This window comes from Acinonyx jubatus, chromosome A1 (assembly GCF_027475565.1).
Source record: "Acinonyx jubatus isolate Ajub_Pintada_27869175 chromosome A1, VMU_Ajub_asm_v1.0, whole genome shotgun sequence".
NCBI classification, from domain to species: Eukaryota; Metazoa; Chordata; class Mammalia; order Carnivora; family Felidae; genus Acinonyx; species Acinonyx jubatus.
This window is the reverse complement of record NC_069380.1, coordinates 90,297,743-90,312,500: the sequence shown is the minus strand read 5'-3', so window position 1 is coordinate 90,312,500 and position 14,758 is coordinate 90,297,743. Positions and strand designations below refer to the sequence as shown.

General features: G+C 53.8%; 1 protein-coding gene across 1 annotated transcript; it reads right to left on the bottom strand.

The window, feature by feature from the left end:
* Window positions 1-267: 267 nt before the first annotated feature.
* GRM6 (glutamate metabotropic receptor 6) lies at window positions 268-14,073 on the bottom strand. The gene is made up of 10 exons (XM_027076915.2): window positions 13,567-14,073; window positions 10,421-10,637; window positions 10,090-10,225; window positions 9,228-9,382; window positions 7,963-8,103; window positions 7,659-7,859; window positions 4,928-5,073; window positions 4,211-4,834; window positions 1,379-1,690; window positions 268-664 (listed from the first exon to the last, which is right to left on the bottom strand). Exons 1-10 carry the CDS (start codon window positions 14,071-14,073, stop codon window positions 467-469), a joined length of 2,637 nt encoding a protein of 878 aa, XP_026932716.2. The 3' UTR covers window positions 268-466.
* Between the last annotated feature and the right edge of the window lie 685 nt (window positions 14,074-14,758).

Here is a 14,758-nt window from a genome sequence, read left to right as displayed (position 1 = left end):
GGAAACTGCTCCTCCCTGCATCCAGCCCTGTATTTCCACAGTGAGATCTACACATTCTTGCACACTGCCCAATCCCCGGGTTTTGCTGGCTAAGTGGGTAGAAATCTCACTCACGCTGGGCCAAGCCTGGGGCTTCATCATGCTCTCTGAACTCAGACCAGGGAGCATAAGTTCAGTCACTCCCTAGAGTAGAATCTTCATGGTGGCTGTTTCCCTCCATGAGTAGAAAGTCTGGTCTGCAGCAAGGATATATGGTGCCCACAGGCACAGAAAAGCAGGGATGACGTGTGGTGTGTGGGTCCAGATCTTTCTGGAGTCCAGCCCCATCCCAGTGGGCATGGGCTTTGTGGACTCCCTGCCTCCAACTGCTCACTGCAGACCTGGACTTTTCACAGCTTCCATGGTGAAGCAAGGGAAAGAAAAGAGCAGAAGAGAGGGAGCAACCATCCCACTCATCCCCCACTCACTACTTGGGGGCCTCCGTGTCCTCACCCTTGGGTGGGGCTGCCACTGTGGAGGTCGCCTTGAGGCTTCGCTTCCGCTTCTGCACATTCTGCTCCGGGTGGAACAGGATGACGTAGGTCTTGGGCACATAGAGCATGCCGAGGGACACCGATGCACTCAGGCTCAAGGACACAGTCAGTGTGGTGGTTTGGATGTAGATCTGAGTCATGGAGGAAGGGACCGGGTGGGACTCAGCCCTGTTCTCTCCCACCCCACCCCCCCACATGAGTCCGTGTTCATCGGGTGAATGGAAAAGACAACATACGAGCAAAGGCCCTGTGGCATGAAGAAGTGGTGGTCATGACATGGCTCCAATAGAGACAGGATGGAGGATGAGTGACACGGCACCAATGGACAAGTGACCAAGGGAAGTGAAGGGTTCATTCACAGCGAGTGACACCTGGGGAAATGGTCCCTATGCCTGAAAAGGGTTAGAGCATGTTAATGAATGAGTGAATATGTTTTCAAATGAACAAACCAATGAACAGAGATTGAATAAGAGAGCAAGTGGGCAAACAGATGATTGACAGGTGAATAAGCAAATGTTCTACTCTGTGCACAAATAAATGACTGAATAATGATCAAGCAAATGGACTGACAGATTAATGGATTGACAGGTTTGAAGTATATGAAGAAGTAATTGAATAGAAACAAGTTAGTGGATGGATAGAAGCATGGATGAACAAATGAAGGGAGACAGAACTCACTGAGCCAGCAGCGACACTGACAAATGAGTGAATGAGTATGTACATGAATGAATCAGCCAACAAGCAATCATTCAGATGGGTGGTCCAGCTCTTGGGACAATTGAGCCCCTCCTTGGACAGGCAAGAAACAGAGGAGGCAGTGAAAGCAACAGGAGACCCCAGATTACCTTCTCAGCTGACTGGGCGGTACCAAAGAAGATAGGCACAAAAGCTAGCCAGATGATGCAGGTGGTGTACATGGTAAAGCCGATGGGCTTGGCCTCATTGAAGGTCTCGGGCACACCGCGGGCCTTGATGGCATACACTGTGCATGTGACCATGAGCAGGAGGCTGTAGCCCAGGCAGCCGATGAGGGACATATCTGACATGTCGCACTTGAGCACCCCTCTGGCCTGCTCTGGGTCCACGGTCCGTTGCTCTTCGTAGTCAATCACGCTGTGTGGGGGCTGGGCCCCCAGCCATGCCATTACTCCCACCACCTGCAGGAGCCAACACCGTATCAGGGACACACCAGCCTAGCCATCCACCCATGTCTGGCAGGTTAGGGTTGCCTCCAGGCTTCTGGCCTACTGAGTGGGATGCTCAGGCCCAAGAGCCACAGTGACAGCAGGCAGAGGCCCTGGAATTGTGACCCTACACATATCTTCTCCATTCTACCTTGGGGGAGGAGCCAGTGCATGCCCCATGGATGCCCCCAGACTCAGCAGAGATCTTGTCTCCTCACAGCCCTCCAGGTAGGCAATAACCATCTCCATTCTGTAGATGTGAAAACACGAGCTTGATCCTGTCTAGCAACATGGCAAACCTAGTTCTTGAGGACCCCCTTCCTTCTCCAGCTCCAGAGAACTGTTGAACATAATGTGATGAAATCATGTGCAGATGCATGGTGAAGCTCAGAACGAGGCACTTAAACAGACACTGGTAAGAATGTGAGCTGATGCCAGGTGGCCTGGGAGGTTATCAAAGTCGAACACAAGCACTAACGGGGGGGGGGGGGGATGGAATAGCAATTCCCTCACAGTGACAGGAGACATGACCTTGAGCCAAGAGAAGCTGGGGAACAGGAACTAAGACACCTGCATAGAGGCAGGACGCTGGAAGGGCTACCCCGTCCGTGCATGCAGATTGTTCACTGCACAAGACTGCCTGATGTATGTGTGTACGAGGGGGGTAGGTGGGGCTGAAATCCAGCCAACACTCCGGTGCTATACTATGTCCCTAGAGCAGAGCTCTGTGATCCTGGAAGAAGGGATGCTTTTTTTTTTTTTTTTTAAAGTTTATTTATTTATTTTGAGAGAGAGAGAGAGAGCGAGCAGGGGAGGGGCAGAGAGAAGGAGAAACAGAATCCAAAGCAGGCTCCAGGCTCTGAGCTGTCAGCACAGAGCCTGATGTGGGGCTCAAACTCACAAACTGAGATCATGACCTGAGCCAAAGTCGGAAGCTCAACTGCTGAGCCACCCAGGTGCCCCAAGAAGGGATGCTTTTTATTAATTTGTACATCCAGAAGGAGAACTTTTTTGTGATTCTCCCAAAGGCAGTAGCTCCATAAACAAGGGACTAATAACACCCCACCCAATGTCCAGGAAAGCAGCATGAAGGCTCCTCTTATAACAAGGCTCTAGGTAGGGGGGAAAAGTTGCCTGTGAGAAACTAATACCCAAGGCCTGTGATACACAGAAGCAGCAACCAAAATGGATCCCACCAATTTTGCAACACATGTAATTGAGAAGGAACAAGCATCTGGTACATGTAAAAAACAAACAAACAAAAACAAAAAAAACCTCCTACAAAATAATAGAAAATGTGCAAAGTGTAGGAACAGGCACATCACAGAAGAGGAAACTCCAAAGGCCAGCTCCACTAGTAATTAAGTAAATGCAAATTAAAACAATGAGATACCACTTCATGTCCACCAGATTGGTAAATAACCTAGTAAAATTGAAGGTATGCCTCTTTGAAAGGGTCCAGGACCTCTGGAAAGGTGGGTCCGCAGATGAACCAGGAGGTACTAAATGTAGTCTAAGTATCTCTATCCTGGGGAAAGGGGCACCACAGGGATTTCAAGGAGGGAAGCAGGAAGGTAAGAAGTCAGGATGTGCTGGGCATTGCCATTCTGGCCCTGACAGGGGACGCTCGGCCCCTGCTATCTTTAGGAAGATGGCAACACTTTTCAGTCATGGAGAATTGCCTGTGGGTGGGAATGAAGGTGGTATATGCAGAACTAGGTAGGGAGAAGGGCTTGCCTGGAGTGGAGAGCGTGTCATGTCAAAAGCAGGCTGACCATAGGCCCTCCACCTAGCCCTGAGAACTGGGCTGGCTGTACAATATCACAGTGTCACACACACCCGTCTCTCAGTACCCTTTGCACAGAAAATATCCAGTGCCTTCCAGCTCATGAGAGTAATTTCTGCTGTTATAATGTTACTATCTTAGAGAAAACCCTGAAGGTCCTCTGCTTTTGCTGCACATACAGCATGAAATCCCTGCCATTTATGGAGCTGGACGACCCGCTCCATAGTGCCATTGCTGGAGCCTATGCCTCTCATCCAGGTTACCCTGGTGACTGGGCAACAAACAGGAACTCCCTTTATGGAAACAGATTTTTTTTTTTTTTTTTTTTTTGCTTGAGAAAACTGTCACATAGCTCTTTGCCTTATTTTTATATGGGAGCCAAATTGTGGAAGAGTTTGTTCAGTGTACAGAAAATAATCTCATTGTTTTTACAGAAACGTTGCTGGATGCTCGCACTCCCCAGCTTAAGGACCATTTTCTCTCTTAAGGACAGAGCCCCGGGGACTGGCTGCTCTGAAATGAGTTCTGCATATAAGTAAAATAGTAAGGCCCTGTCTCTTGTAGCCTTCCCCTCCACCCCCCTCCCTTAATTTTGACATAGGAGCCAAAATAGAAGCGTGATCACCTGAGTTTTTGGAGTGTTGGACAAGCCCGCCAGTGCAGGCGCAATGCGCCCACCGAGTGGCCCTGGGATTCCCACGACCCACCTGCACGGAGGTGAGGCTGAAGGTGATGACGAGCTGCGAGGTGGGGCTGATGAAGGGCGGCGGCGTGACGGAGCGCTTCCCCTGCTCGAAGATGCGGTAGATGCGGTTGGTCTTGGTGAGCAAGGCCGAGTAGCTGAGCGTGGTGCCCAGGCCGAGGAAGAGCCTGCGGCCGGCGCACACTGCCGCGCCGGGCTCGGCCACCATGAGGAAGGTGATGGCGTAGATGAGGAAGATGCCGGTGAGCAACACATAACTGAGCTCGCGGCCCGAGGCGCGGACGATCGGCGTGTCGTTGTGCCGCACAAAGGTGGCCACCACGGTGGTGGTGGCCATGCTGCCCAGCACGGCCAGCAGGAGTGGCGGCGCGGCCCAGGGCGAGGACCAGGTCAGGCGCACGACGGGCGTGGGGCGGCAGCCCGTGTGGTTGCGCGTGGGCCGCATGTCCCCGGGGCAGGCCTCGCACGTGAACTCGTCCACCTGGAAGCGGTACCCGTCACAGGCCTCGCAGTGCCAGCAGCAGGGGACGCCCTTCACCATCTTTTTCCGCTCACCGGGCCCACAGGGGAGGCTGCACTGGGACGCAGGCACCTCGCGGGGGTCTCCCGACCACTGGAGAGCTTCCACCTGCGGGCACAGGAGACGCGAGCCTGGGACTGCATTTGGGGACGGTGGGCCCGGGCCCCTGCGCCTCCCGTCGGCGTGTCTGTGCCCACTTACGTCCAGCCTGAGAGTCTCTGCCCACTGGCCCACGGCCTGGTAGCCGCCGCTGCCCGCACTGCCGTTGGCCGCCTGGTACTGGAAGATGTCATAACGCCCGGGCGCATCCCCATTCTCGTTGAACATCACTGGGGTCCCCGCGCTGCCTAGAGGGAGAGCCCATCATCCTCAGCTGGTCCCCCAGCTCATCCCGGAGATGCCCAAGGCCCAGCCAGGTTAAAGAAGTCGTGCGAAGATGCTCAGTGTCATCAGGGAAATGCAACTCAAAATCTATAATAACAGGAGCATCTGGACAGCTCAGTCGTTTAAGCACTGGACTTTGGCTCAGGTCATGATCTTACAGTTGGTGAGTTCAAGCCCCGCCTCAGGCTGTGTGCTGATAGCTCAGAGCCCAGAGCCTGCTTTGGATTCTGTGTCTCCCTCTCTCTGCCCTTTCCCTACTCATGCTCACTCACTCACTCTCTGTCTCTCTCTCAAAAATAAACAAACATTAAAACAAAACTACAATGAGATACCTCCTCACACCCATTAGCATGGCCACTTTTCACACACCAGAAAATAACGAGACTCAGTGAGGATTTGGAAAAATTGGAACCCTGATGTATTTTGCTGGTGCAGATGTAGAATGGTGCCATCACTGTGGAAAAAAAAGTGTGGCAGTTCCTTGAAAAACTAAACACAGAATTATCACATCCCCAGCAACTCCACTTCTGGGTATATGCCCCAAAGAAGTGAATGCAGGGCCTCCAAGACCTATCTATCCACCCGTGTTCACGGCAGCTTTGTTCACAGTAGCCAAAAGGTGGACACACAAACGTTGTTCACTGGGGGCTGAATGAATCAACAAAGTGTCTATTCATGCAAGGACATCATTCAGCCTTAGAAAGGAAGGGCGTTCTGGCACATAGCTATGACACGGATGAACCTTAAGGACATTATACTAAGTGCAGTGAGCCAGTCACACGAAAGGCCAAATACTGCATGATTCGTCTTGCGGGATGTACCTAGAGGAGGCAAAATCATAGAGACAGAATGTTGAATGGAGGCGGCCAGAGGCTGGGGGAGGGTGAGGAGGAGCTGTTCTTTAATGGGGACAGAATTTCAGTCTTAAGATAAAAAGAAGTTCTGGAGAATGATTGCTGCACAGTGTACACAACTAAGCTGTACCCTTAAAGATGGTTAAGATGGTCTGTATTACACCATGTATATGATAACCACAATTTAAAAAGAAGAATGAAAGGGACACCTGGGTGGCTCAGTCGGTTAAGCGGCCGACTCTTGGTTTCAGCTCAGGTCATGATCTCGCGTTTCTTGAGTTTGAGCCCCACATCGGGCTCTGCGCTGACAAGGTGGAGCCTGCTTGGGATTCTCTCTCTCCCTCTCTCTGCCCCCCTCCCACCTGCTCTCTCTGTCTCTCTCGAAATGCATAAATAAACTTCAAATAAGAAAAAGAAAAAAGAAAGAGCTTTAACAAGCCAGGCAAAATGATGGGTTCAAGACTTGTACAAAGGTCTGAGTGTTGGCATGAGATTTGTACTGATTTGAACAATCAGCTTTTATTTCTTTTAATGATTTTTTAAAAGTTTACTTATTTATTTTTGAGAAAGACAGAGACAGCATGAGGGGAGGGCAGAGAGACAGAGAGGGAGAGAGAGAATCCCAAGCAGGCTCTGTGCTGTCAGTACAGAGCCCAATGCCGGACTCAACCTCACAAACCGTGAGATCACGACCTGAGCCAAAACCAAGAGTCGGCCGCTTAACTGACTGAGCCACCCAGGTGCCCCTTGGCTTTATTTCTTTTGGAAGCCCATTCTACCAGCTTGTAGAGCTGGTCTGTAATGATAGTAAGTTGTGCCATTTATCAGAGAGCTTAGCAGAAAGAAGGTATTCGGTAGTTGGTGGAAGAACACTTTTTAATTTTATAAAGAATAGTAACTGGGGGCACCTGGGTGGCTCAGTCAGTTGAGCATCCGACTTAGGCTCAGGTCATGATCTCACAGTTTGTGAGCCCGCGCGTCGGCCTCTGTGCTGATAGCTCAGAGCCTGGAGCCTGCTTTGGATTCTGTGTCTCTTTCTCTGCCCCTGCCCTGCTCACACTCTGTCTCTCTCAAAAATAAACATTAAAAAAAAAAAAAGAATAGTAATTGACTAAGAAGTATATCTGTCTGCACAAACCATGAGGGCAGCTTGGGTCCATTTGGGCCTTTTCAGAAGACCTTATTCTGAGCCCTGCCTATGTGCCAGGCCCTCTGCTGGTACCAGAGGACACATCAGACTTGCACCTTGTGCTCCCGTGGCACAGAGCTTAGCTGGGGTGGCCTTTGCAAGCTTAAGACTCAGAATGGGCAGCCTGTCCACACTGTACACAGTGCCTTTGCAGTCTGCACCGTGCCCCACACAGGCCCAGAGTCCAGATGTCCCCGAACTCTGTGCAATGGAAGGGAGAGTTGCATGTGGCTCGCTGAGGGTTCCAGGCATGAAGGGGTCACAGAAAAAGTTCCCCAACACCTGAATTTCGCAACTTGGGCCAAGGGGTACTGAAGCCTGGGGATGAGTGTTAAAAATTGGTTCCAGAATTTGGCTTAAGTTTCCAGCTCTCAGTTCCGGGTGCCCCCACCATACCATCCTGCCTCTCTCATCCCTTTGATCCCCAGTCAACCTAGGTCCCGCAGAGAAATCCAACCCCGGGGGCTTCCCTTCCCTGTTGTTAGGAGATCTGGCTCCCACTCACCATTGAAGCGGACAGCTCGAATATACTGCAGCAGCATCCGCCCATCGGTGGTCTCCATCGCAGGGCACAGGCCCGTGAGCCCCGGGCAGAGTGCCTGGTGCATGCTGTGGAGGGCGTGGGCAATGGCGTAGACAGCATCGATCACAAACTGCACCTTCCCCTCCTGCTCGTAGGTAGAGTCCCGGCCGATGCGTTCCTCACCTGTCCTAGGGATGCCCGGAGGAAGTGTGCCTGGACCCCCGGCATCCCACCTGGCCTCCCACTTTCTCCCTCACCTCCCCTTGCCACCCCGGGCAGCTCTCACCTGTGCATTTGCGGGCGGAGTCGTCGGACTGGGTACCTGAGCTGATCAGTTTGCAGTTGAAATTCTCTTCCCAGAACTCGGCAAACCAGATGTTCCGGCGGTTGTTCTCCAGGGAGCGGGTCATGAAGTACTGGTCAAATCCTGAGAGTGGGGAGAGAGGAGGATGGCAACCATCTGAACCAGACATGATTCTTCTGTGTCCCTTCACCACTTGCTCACTTCGCAGCTAGGACTGGCCACATGACTGACTTCTGGCCAGTGACTTCAGAGCGATCTGGGGGCTCCAGGGTAGAATTTGTGTCCTGTTGTAAACTCAGAGCCTCACTGCATGAAAGACTTTGAGGCGGCTCCTTCTTTCCCGGTTAGGATGCTACTGTGAAGGTGTGATGGGTGGAGCTTCAGCAGCCACTTTGTGATTATTAAGACACCTCAGTCACCAAGGCACATAGCAACCATGGAGGATGGTGGAACAGAAGTGGGGATAGAGCTCAGGACTTTGAGAATGTCATTAACTCACTGGCCCAAACCTGAAGTGGCCTACTTTCAGACGTCTTGTCTTGTGACGAAGTGCCTTTATTGCTAAAACTGCTCTCATCCTAATTTGTCAAATGCAACCAAATGCACTCTAAGGGAAATAAAAAGTGTGAGGGTGGGTGTACACCCACAAGAGGCTCTGAGTCCCCAAAAGTTAAGGCTCTCAGCCTTTACAAGTTTCTGTTCTTCATAAAATAGCCCTGTAGCACCTCGTGAAGGTGCCTTCAGGTCAGTCTTTGGTAAAACGATCAATCCTATTATAAAGGGAACATCTCTGCTGGATTGTTCCAGACATTCACAGGTAGTATGGTGGAAGAAGGGAGGGGAGTCAGGCTTCATCATCTGACCAATAGGACAATATGTCGCCATCCTCGGCCTTGCTCCCTCTTCCCCAGCCCTCAAATTGGTGTGCCTTTTGAGGAACCAGCAACACCAGGAATGTAGGCATTGAATTAAAACAAAAACAGAAAGAGCAAAACTAATCCTTCACCCTGTGCAGTGGGGTGGGCTTTTCCTCCTTTGCCAACTCAAACACTGCCCGGAGGGAGGTATTCACAGAATCTCAGAATCCTAGAGTTTGGGAATCCCGTAAGGGACATGAATCAGGATGCAATTTTACAGGTGGAGAAAATGAGTACCCCCCCCCCATCACCACCACCACAAAGAGGGGTCCGTGGGGAAGGACAAGCAGGGGCAGGGGATACCATGGGGGACAGCATCACTGCACTCACCATCTATGGAAGCCCTTTTGGGCAGGATGGTGATGGCCCCCACGGCCACATCCTCCAGGTTCAGGATGGGTGAGGTCTTGGCTCCCCAGCTGTCGGAGCCGACCCATAGGAAGTGACCTGTCAGGTTGGCCTGGCGTGCAGCCTCCAGTACCCTCCTGGTAGGAATGGGGCGAGGGGTGAGTGAGGGCCTGCGATCCTCCTCCAACTTACCTCTGGGCACTTCCTGTTCTTCTCTCTTCTTCTATCCCCTTCCAAACCACTCAGCAGACCCTCATTTATCAGGAAAAATGGGGTGTCTGGGGTTTAGGACACCTGCCCTTGGCTCCTCAGGTAGTCAAGGTTGCAGCCAGGCTCTGGCCCCAGGCCTGCCCTCTTCTTCTGTGCATTCAGCCCACTTCACACTGCTTGGAAGAGGGGCCTCCCTTTTCTTGCGGAGCCCTCTGCTGGCTCTGAGCCACACAGGCCTCAGGGCAGAGTCCATGGCCACCTGCTGATACCCCCTGAACTGCCTCCCGGGGCTCCTTGCCTGACAGCTCATTTTCTGCACTTAGATCTGCCCACGGGTCTCTCCCCTATTTTGGATGATAAGAACAGACAGGCGTTTTTGTGTGTTTCCCTTGGCTAGTCTTGGAGCATCTCCACCCAGAACAGGCCTGGTTCGTTTCTGGGAGGCACCAGACAGGGAAATGGCAGCAGGAAAAATGTGTAAGGGCAGCAAGGTGGGGGGGGGGGGGCAGTCAAGGAGAGAGGGAGGAGGAGGAAGGGAGGATGCGCAAGGCTGGAGGATATGTAGGAAGAGGGAGCAGGGCCTTCGAGGAGAGCCTCTAATAAACATGGTGATGGAATGTGCCCACTGTCCCACCTGATGTCATCCTCGTTGGCAAAGATGATGATGCCCCGGGCATTGGGCGTCTCCATTAGTCTCTTGATCACCTTGTTGAATTCTCCTGGCTTTGGTTCCCTGGGAATCTTGATGGACTGGGCAATACAGACCCCCCCTGGGTGTCGGGGATGCCAAAGTCACCTTTTGTTCCACCCACTCACCCAACCCACTGGGGCCGCCACTGTGCATGATTGTGGCAGGGACAGAGTCCTCCAAAGGAAAGGGGCACCTGCCCACAGGGGCACCATCCACGCTCCCCACCATGTCTGATGGCCCTGGCTCACCCCTGGTACCCCCACACCCAGCTCACCAGCCTCCCGGGAGATCTGCACAAAGGCCTCAACCCCACTCTCGCCATAGTTGCCCTCGGAGGCCAGTGTGGACACGTAGTTCCATCCCAGCGCCCTCACGATGTCCACCATGGCCTGGGCCTGGTAGGAATCAGGTGGCACGACTCGGGAGAAGAAGTCATAGCGTGTGGAGTCGCTGAGCTCAGGGGCTGTGGACGCGTAGCTGATCTGGGGTATCTGGAATGGGGAAGGACATCTGGGTTATGGAGGGAGGGTCAGTGACCCTATGGGGAGGGAGGGCAACAGGGATCCAGGACACAGGTGGGGGCATGGAAGTTCAGGATTAGGGTTGGAATAGCTGCATGGAGACGCCTCAGGCGTGGGAAAATCTCTGCATTTTGAGAAGTGGTCTGATGGAATATGGGAGGTATGAGGGTCTAAGGAAGAGGGCAGGGCACCATACACACTGGCGCAGGATGTGTCCAGGCAAAGGTGGAGTGGGGACTCAAGTCCATCCTGTAGCTGATCCAGCTGCTGGGCAAAGGCTGCATCTGAGAGGGGAACGGGGCTCCTGTCATCCCTAGGGGACAGCATATTTTCCTACTTCCCACAAAGGGGCAATCTGTGTAGGGGAGCGGCACCCCCAAGCAGGGTCAGAGCAGGCAGGGGGGCTAGGAAGGGATTATTTGATTCAAAGCTGTGTCTGGTTTTCTGGAGGGGACTGCTTGGAGTTGGGTTTATCTCTGTGCATTAGAGTGATCGACAGCTGGGATTATGGGCTGAGCTGATCCAGGAGAGGGGGGGGCATGAATAGCAAGGGTGGGAGGAGAGTGGAGAATGGTAGGGGAAGGCTGAGGAAATCAGGACGATGGAGGCTAACTAGAGAAGAGGGCTGAAGTGGGAGCTGGTGAAGGTCAGAAGACAGGGAAAGTTCTGGCAGGGGTGGGCCAGACTGGTCTAGGGGAGACAGGGATGTCTGAAGCAGGACAGAAAGTGTAGAGTGTGAAGACAGTGTGCGAAGAGCAGGAGGGAGAGAGAAGGAAAGACGGAAGGAGGAAGAAGGAAGAGAGCGACAGGGAGACAGAAAAAGAAAAATAAGAAGAACCACAAAGAAAGAGGGAATGTCAGAGAAAAAGGAGACAGAGAAGGACGAGGGCAGTTCGTGGATGCTGTAGATACTCTGGGCACTCTAGACACTAAAGCTTAATCTTGAGAACAATCTCCTCGTACAGGTTGAACCTCCTGAGAGAAATTAATCTAAAATGCCTGACTGCTGGGGCGCCTGGGTGGTTCAGTTGGTTAGGCATCCAATTCTTTGTTTCAGCTCAGGTCTTGATCCTGCGGTTCATGGATTCGAGCCTCTCATCTGGCTCTGTGCTGACAGCTCAGAGCCTACTCTTGGGATTCTCTGTCTCTGTCTCTCTCTCTGCCCTTCCCCTACTTGCTTTCTCTCTCTCTCTCTCTCTCAAAATAAACAAACATTTAAAAATAAAATAAAATAGGGGCATCTGAGTGGCTGTCGGTTGAGCATCTGACTTCAGCTCAGATCATGATCTCCCAGTTTATGAGTTTGAGCCTCCACATCGGGCTCTGTGCTGACAGCTCAGAGCCTGGAGCCTGCTTCAGATTCTGTGTCTGTCTTTCTCTCTGCCCCTCCCCTGCTCACACACACACACACACACACTCTCTCTCTCTCTCTCAAATATAAATAAGCATAAAAAGTTAAATAAAATAAAATAAAATAAAATAAAATAAAATAAAATAAAATGCCTGACAGCACAGTAATACAAATATGGCCTGAACTCCGTCTCTGCTCCTGGACCAGGAATTGCAAAACAGCGCCTCAGGGAACCAAATCTGTTCCCTGGTTGCCATTCATGCACCAGTGTCTTCAAGCGTTTAATTTTTGAATTGGTAAGTAGTGTTTAACATGGTGTGGGGGTGCAGGGTGCTACCTTAGTCTGGGGCTGAGCTGGCAGCAGTGGGCCCTGGGCTTATGGGGTCCTGCTTCACCCATCTATGCCCCAACCTGGCCCTTGAAGGCCCTTGAGTCTGAGATCTCTGCACTCAGCCTAGAGGGGCAGACACAGGGAAAGAGACAGAAACCAGAGCTCCAAGCAGGGCAGAGGACAGAGCTATAAACACAGACAGACATGGGCAGTCGGGTGAGACAGAGACTCTCCTCACTACTACCCCGCCCCCCATCCACCCACACCCCCCCCCCCACACACACACACATCCCAGGGAGCCACAGAACTTCTCTTGGTGCCTACTAGAAGCTGTGTCTGTATGACAACACTGACATCTGGTGGGAACAGGGGTGGGGGGATTACATGGATGCAGATGATGGAGGGGGACCCACATAAAACCTCTACCCAGCATGGTAGAAACAGAGGCCTTGCCTCAAAGAAACTCTCAAGACACTGAAGTCCCCTCCCCCAGCCAGAAGGAAGCAAAGCCTTCCTTTCTTCACATAAAGATGGAGGGACAGAGACACCCCTCCCCCACAGAACCCCAGTGAATGACTTCTACTGAAAACCCCCACGCTCTAATGCCAAAGGCCCCCTAATCCCTTATTCTTATGCCCTTCCCCTCAATCACTGCCCCCCAGGCTGCAGGGAAGGGGTGCCCCGCACTTAAGACAGTTCCCTCAAGATGAGGGAACTACTCACCACCACCCTCCCCTACCCCGCAGAGTTGCCAGGGTCATGTCCTGGTGACCCCACCAGAGGAGGGCCCAGTCCCCAGGGCCGGGGGATGGGACCACCACACAAGGTTGTGCAATATGTGCCCCAAACAAGGACATCCAAGCAAGCGACCAAGATGAGGCTAAACTCCAGGGGGCCCTGCTCTAATCCATTGGGTCTCCAGGCAAAGGCTGCATCCCGCTGTGGGAAGAGGCAGCCTTGACCGCCCAGAAGGTAGGCTTCCTTAATTCACACAAAGGGCTGTGTGTGCAGGTGGCAGCGCTGGCAGGGCACCTGAGCAGACAAGGAAGGGTCAACGGGTTGGGTTGATCTGGCTCGGGCTTCCTTCTGGCTCCCAGGGCAGGGTTTCTTTGAAGCAGCGGGTGATCTTTGTGAATTTGAGTGATTTCTGCCAGGAGACTAGACTTCAGCCACCCAGAGGGCGGGGACGGGACGAGGACGCGAGAGAGTGCCCTCACCGCAAACAGGCGCAGCACATTGGCGACCATGATGGAGACGGAGCTGGCCGACGCGCCGACGACAGCCACGACCCGCTCGGGGGGCGCGGCGCGCAGCGGAGGGACGCCTCCGGGGCAGCGCACTGCCCCCTCGTCGCCGTCGCCGCGGCCCTGGATCAGCGCCTGCACGAAGGTCAGCGCCTGCTCCAGCGCGTACGTGTCCCGAGAGCAGGTGTCGAGCAGCCGCGCGCCCAGGCGCACGCCGGGCAGCAGCTCAGGGTCGGCGTTCACGCGGTCCAGCGCGTACAGCATGGCCTCCAGCCGGTGCACGCCCTGCTCCTTCTTCAGCTGCCCGCACGCCCTGCCCGCAGCGCCCCGCGCGTGCACCGGGAACAGGCCGCCCAGCGTGAGGCCGCCCGCCAGGCGCACCGAGCCCGCCGCGCCCGCCGCGCCCGCTTGCACCAGCACCAACAGCGGCGGCAGCAGCGCCAGGAGCGGCGGCTCCCGGGCGCTCCCCGGCCTGGCCATCCGCTGTCCAGCTGCGGGAGGAGGACAGGGCGGGGAGGGGAACAGAACAGGGGAACGCTCTGAGCGCTAGGCAGAGGGAGAACCCCGGGTCGCGGGGAAGGGGAAGGAGTTCCGGGTGCTGGGGAGAGGGGAGGCGCGCAATAAATGTTGGCTGAGCGGGTTGGGGAAGAAATGAGCTATCAATTCGCCCAGCCCTCCCAGGTCTCCACCGCGCTCTCACACCCTCTGAATCTTATCACACGCGTCCCCCCGCCCGACCGCTGTCTCCACCGAGCCAGCCTGCCCCTCCCCGACAGCCCTGGGCCTCTGCTCCTCAGGGACCCAGCCCCAGCGGACAACTAGGCCACACTCACCTGTGCCAACCGCTGTTGGTCAGGACAGGGCTGTGACAGATGCACAGGGCCCAGAGTGAGAGAGGATTTAAGGATTCTGGGGAAGGGATGAGGCCGCCCTGAGGGTGGAGACCCCTCCTGTGTATGGGGTGTGCACAGAATTGCCTCTCTCTACATCTCCTTTCCCTTCCTCTCCTACTCCCTGGGTTTGCTTCTTTCCTCTCTTTGGATGTGTGTCTCACCCCAACCTCTCTCTGGCTGTCCCTGACACACACACACTGTCCTTCTCTGTCTCTTTTTTTTGTTTGTTTCTCTGTCTCTGTCTCAGGCTCTCTTCTCCCCCTGCTGCCCCA

Excerpts from the sequence above, each read along its gene's own strand:
- GRM6 (XM_027076915.2), bottom strand. The coding sequence starts at position 14,073 with ATGGCCAGGCCGGGGAGCGCCCGGGAGCCGCCGCTCCTGGCGCTGCTG. Across the intron at positions 9,383-10,089 it reads GCCAACGAGGATGACATCAG|GAGGGTACTGGAGGCTGCAC; the intron begins GTGGGACAGTGG and ends CATTCCTACCAG. Across the intron at positions 8,104-9,227 it reads CAAAAGGGCTTCCATAGATG|GATTTGACCAGTACTTCATG; the intron begins GTGAGTGCAGTG and ends CCCCACTCTCAG.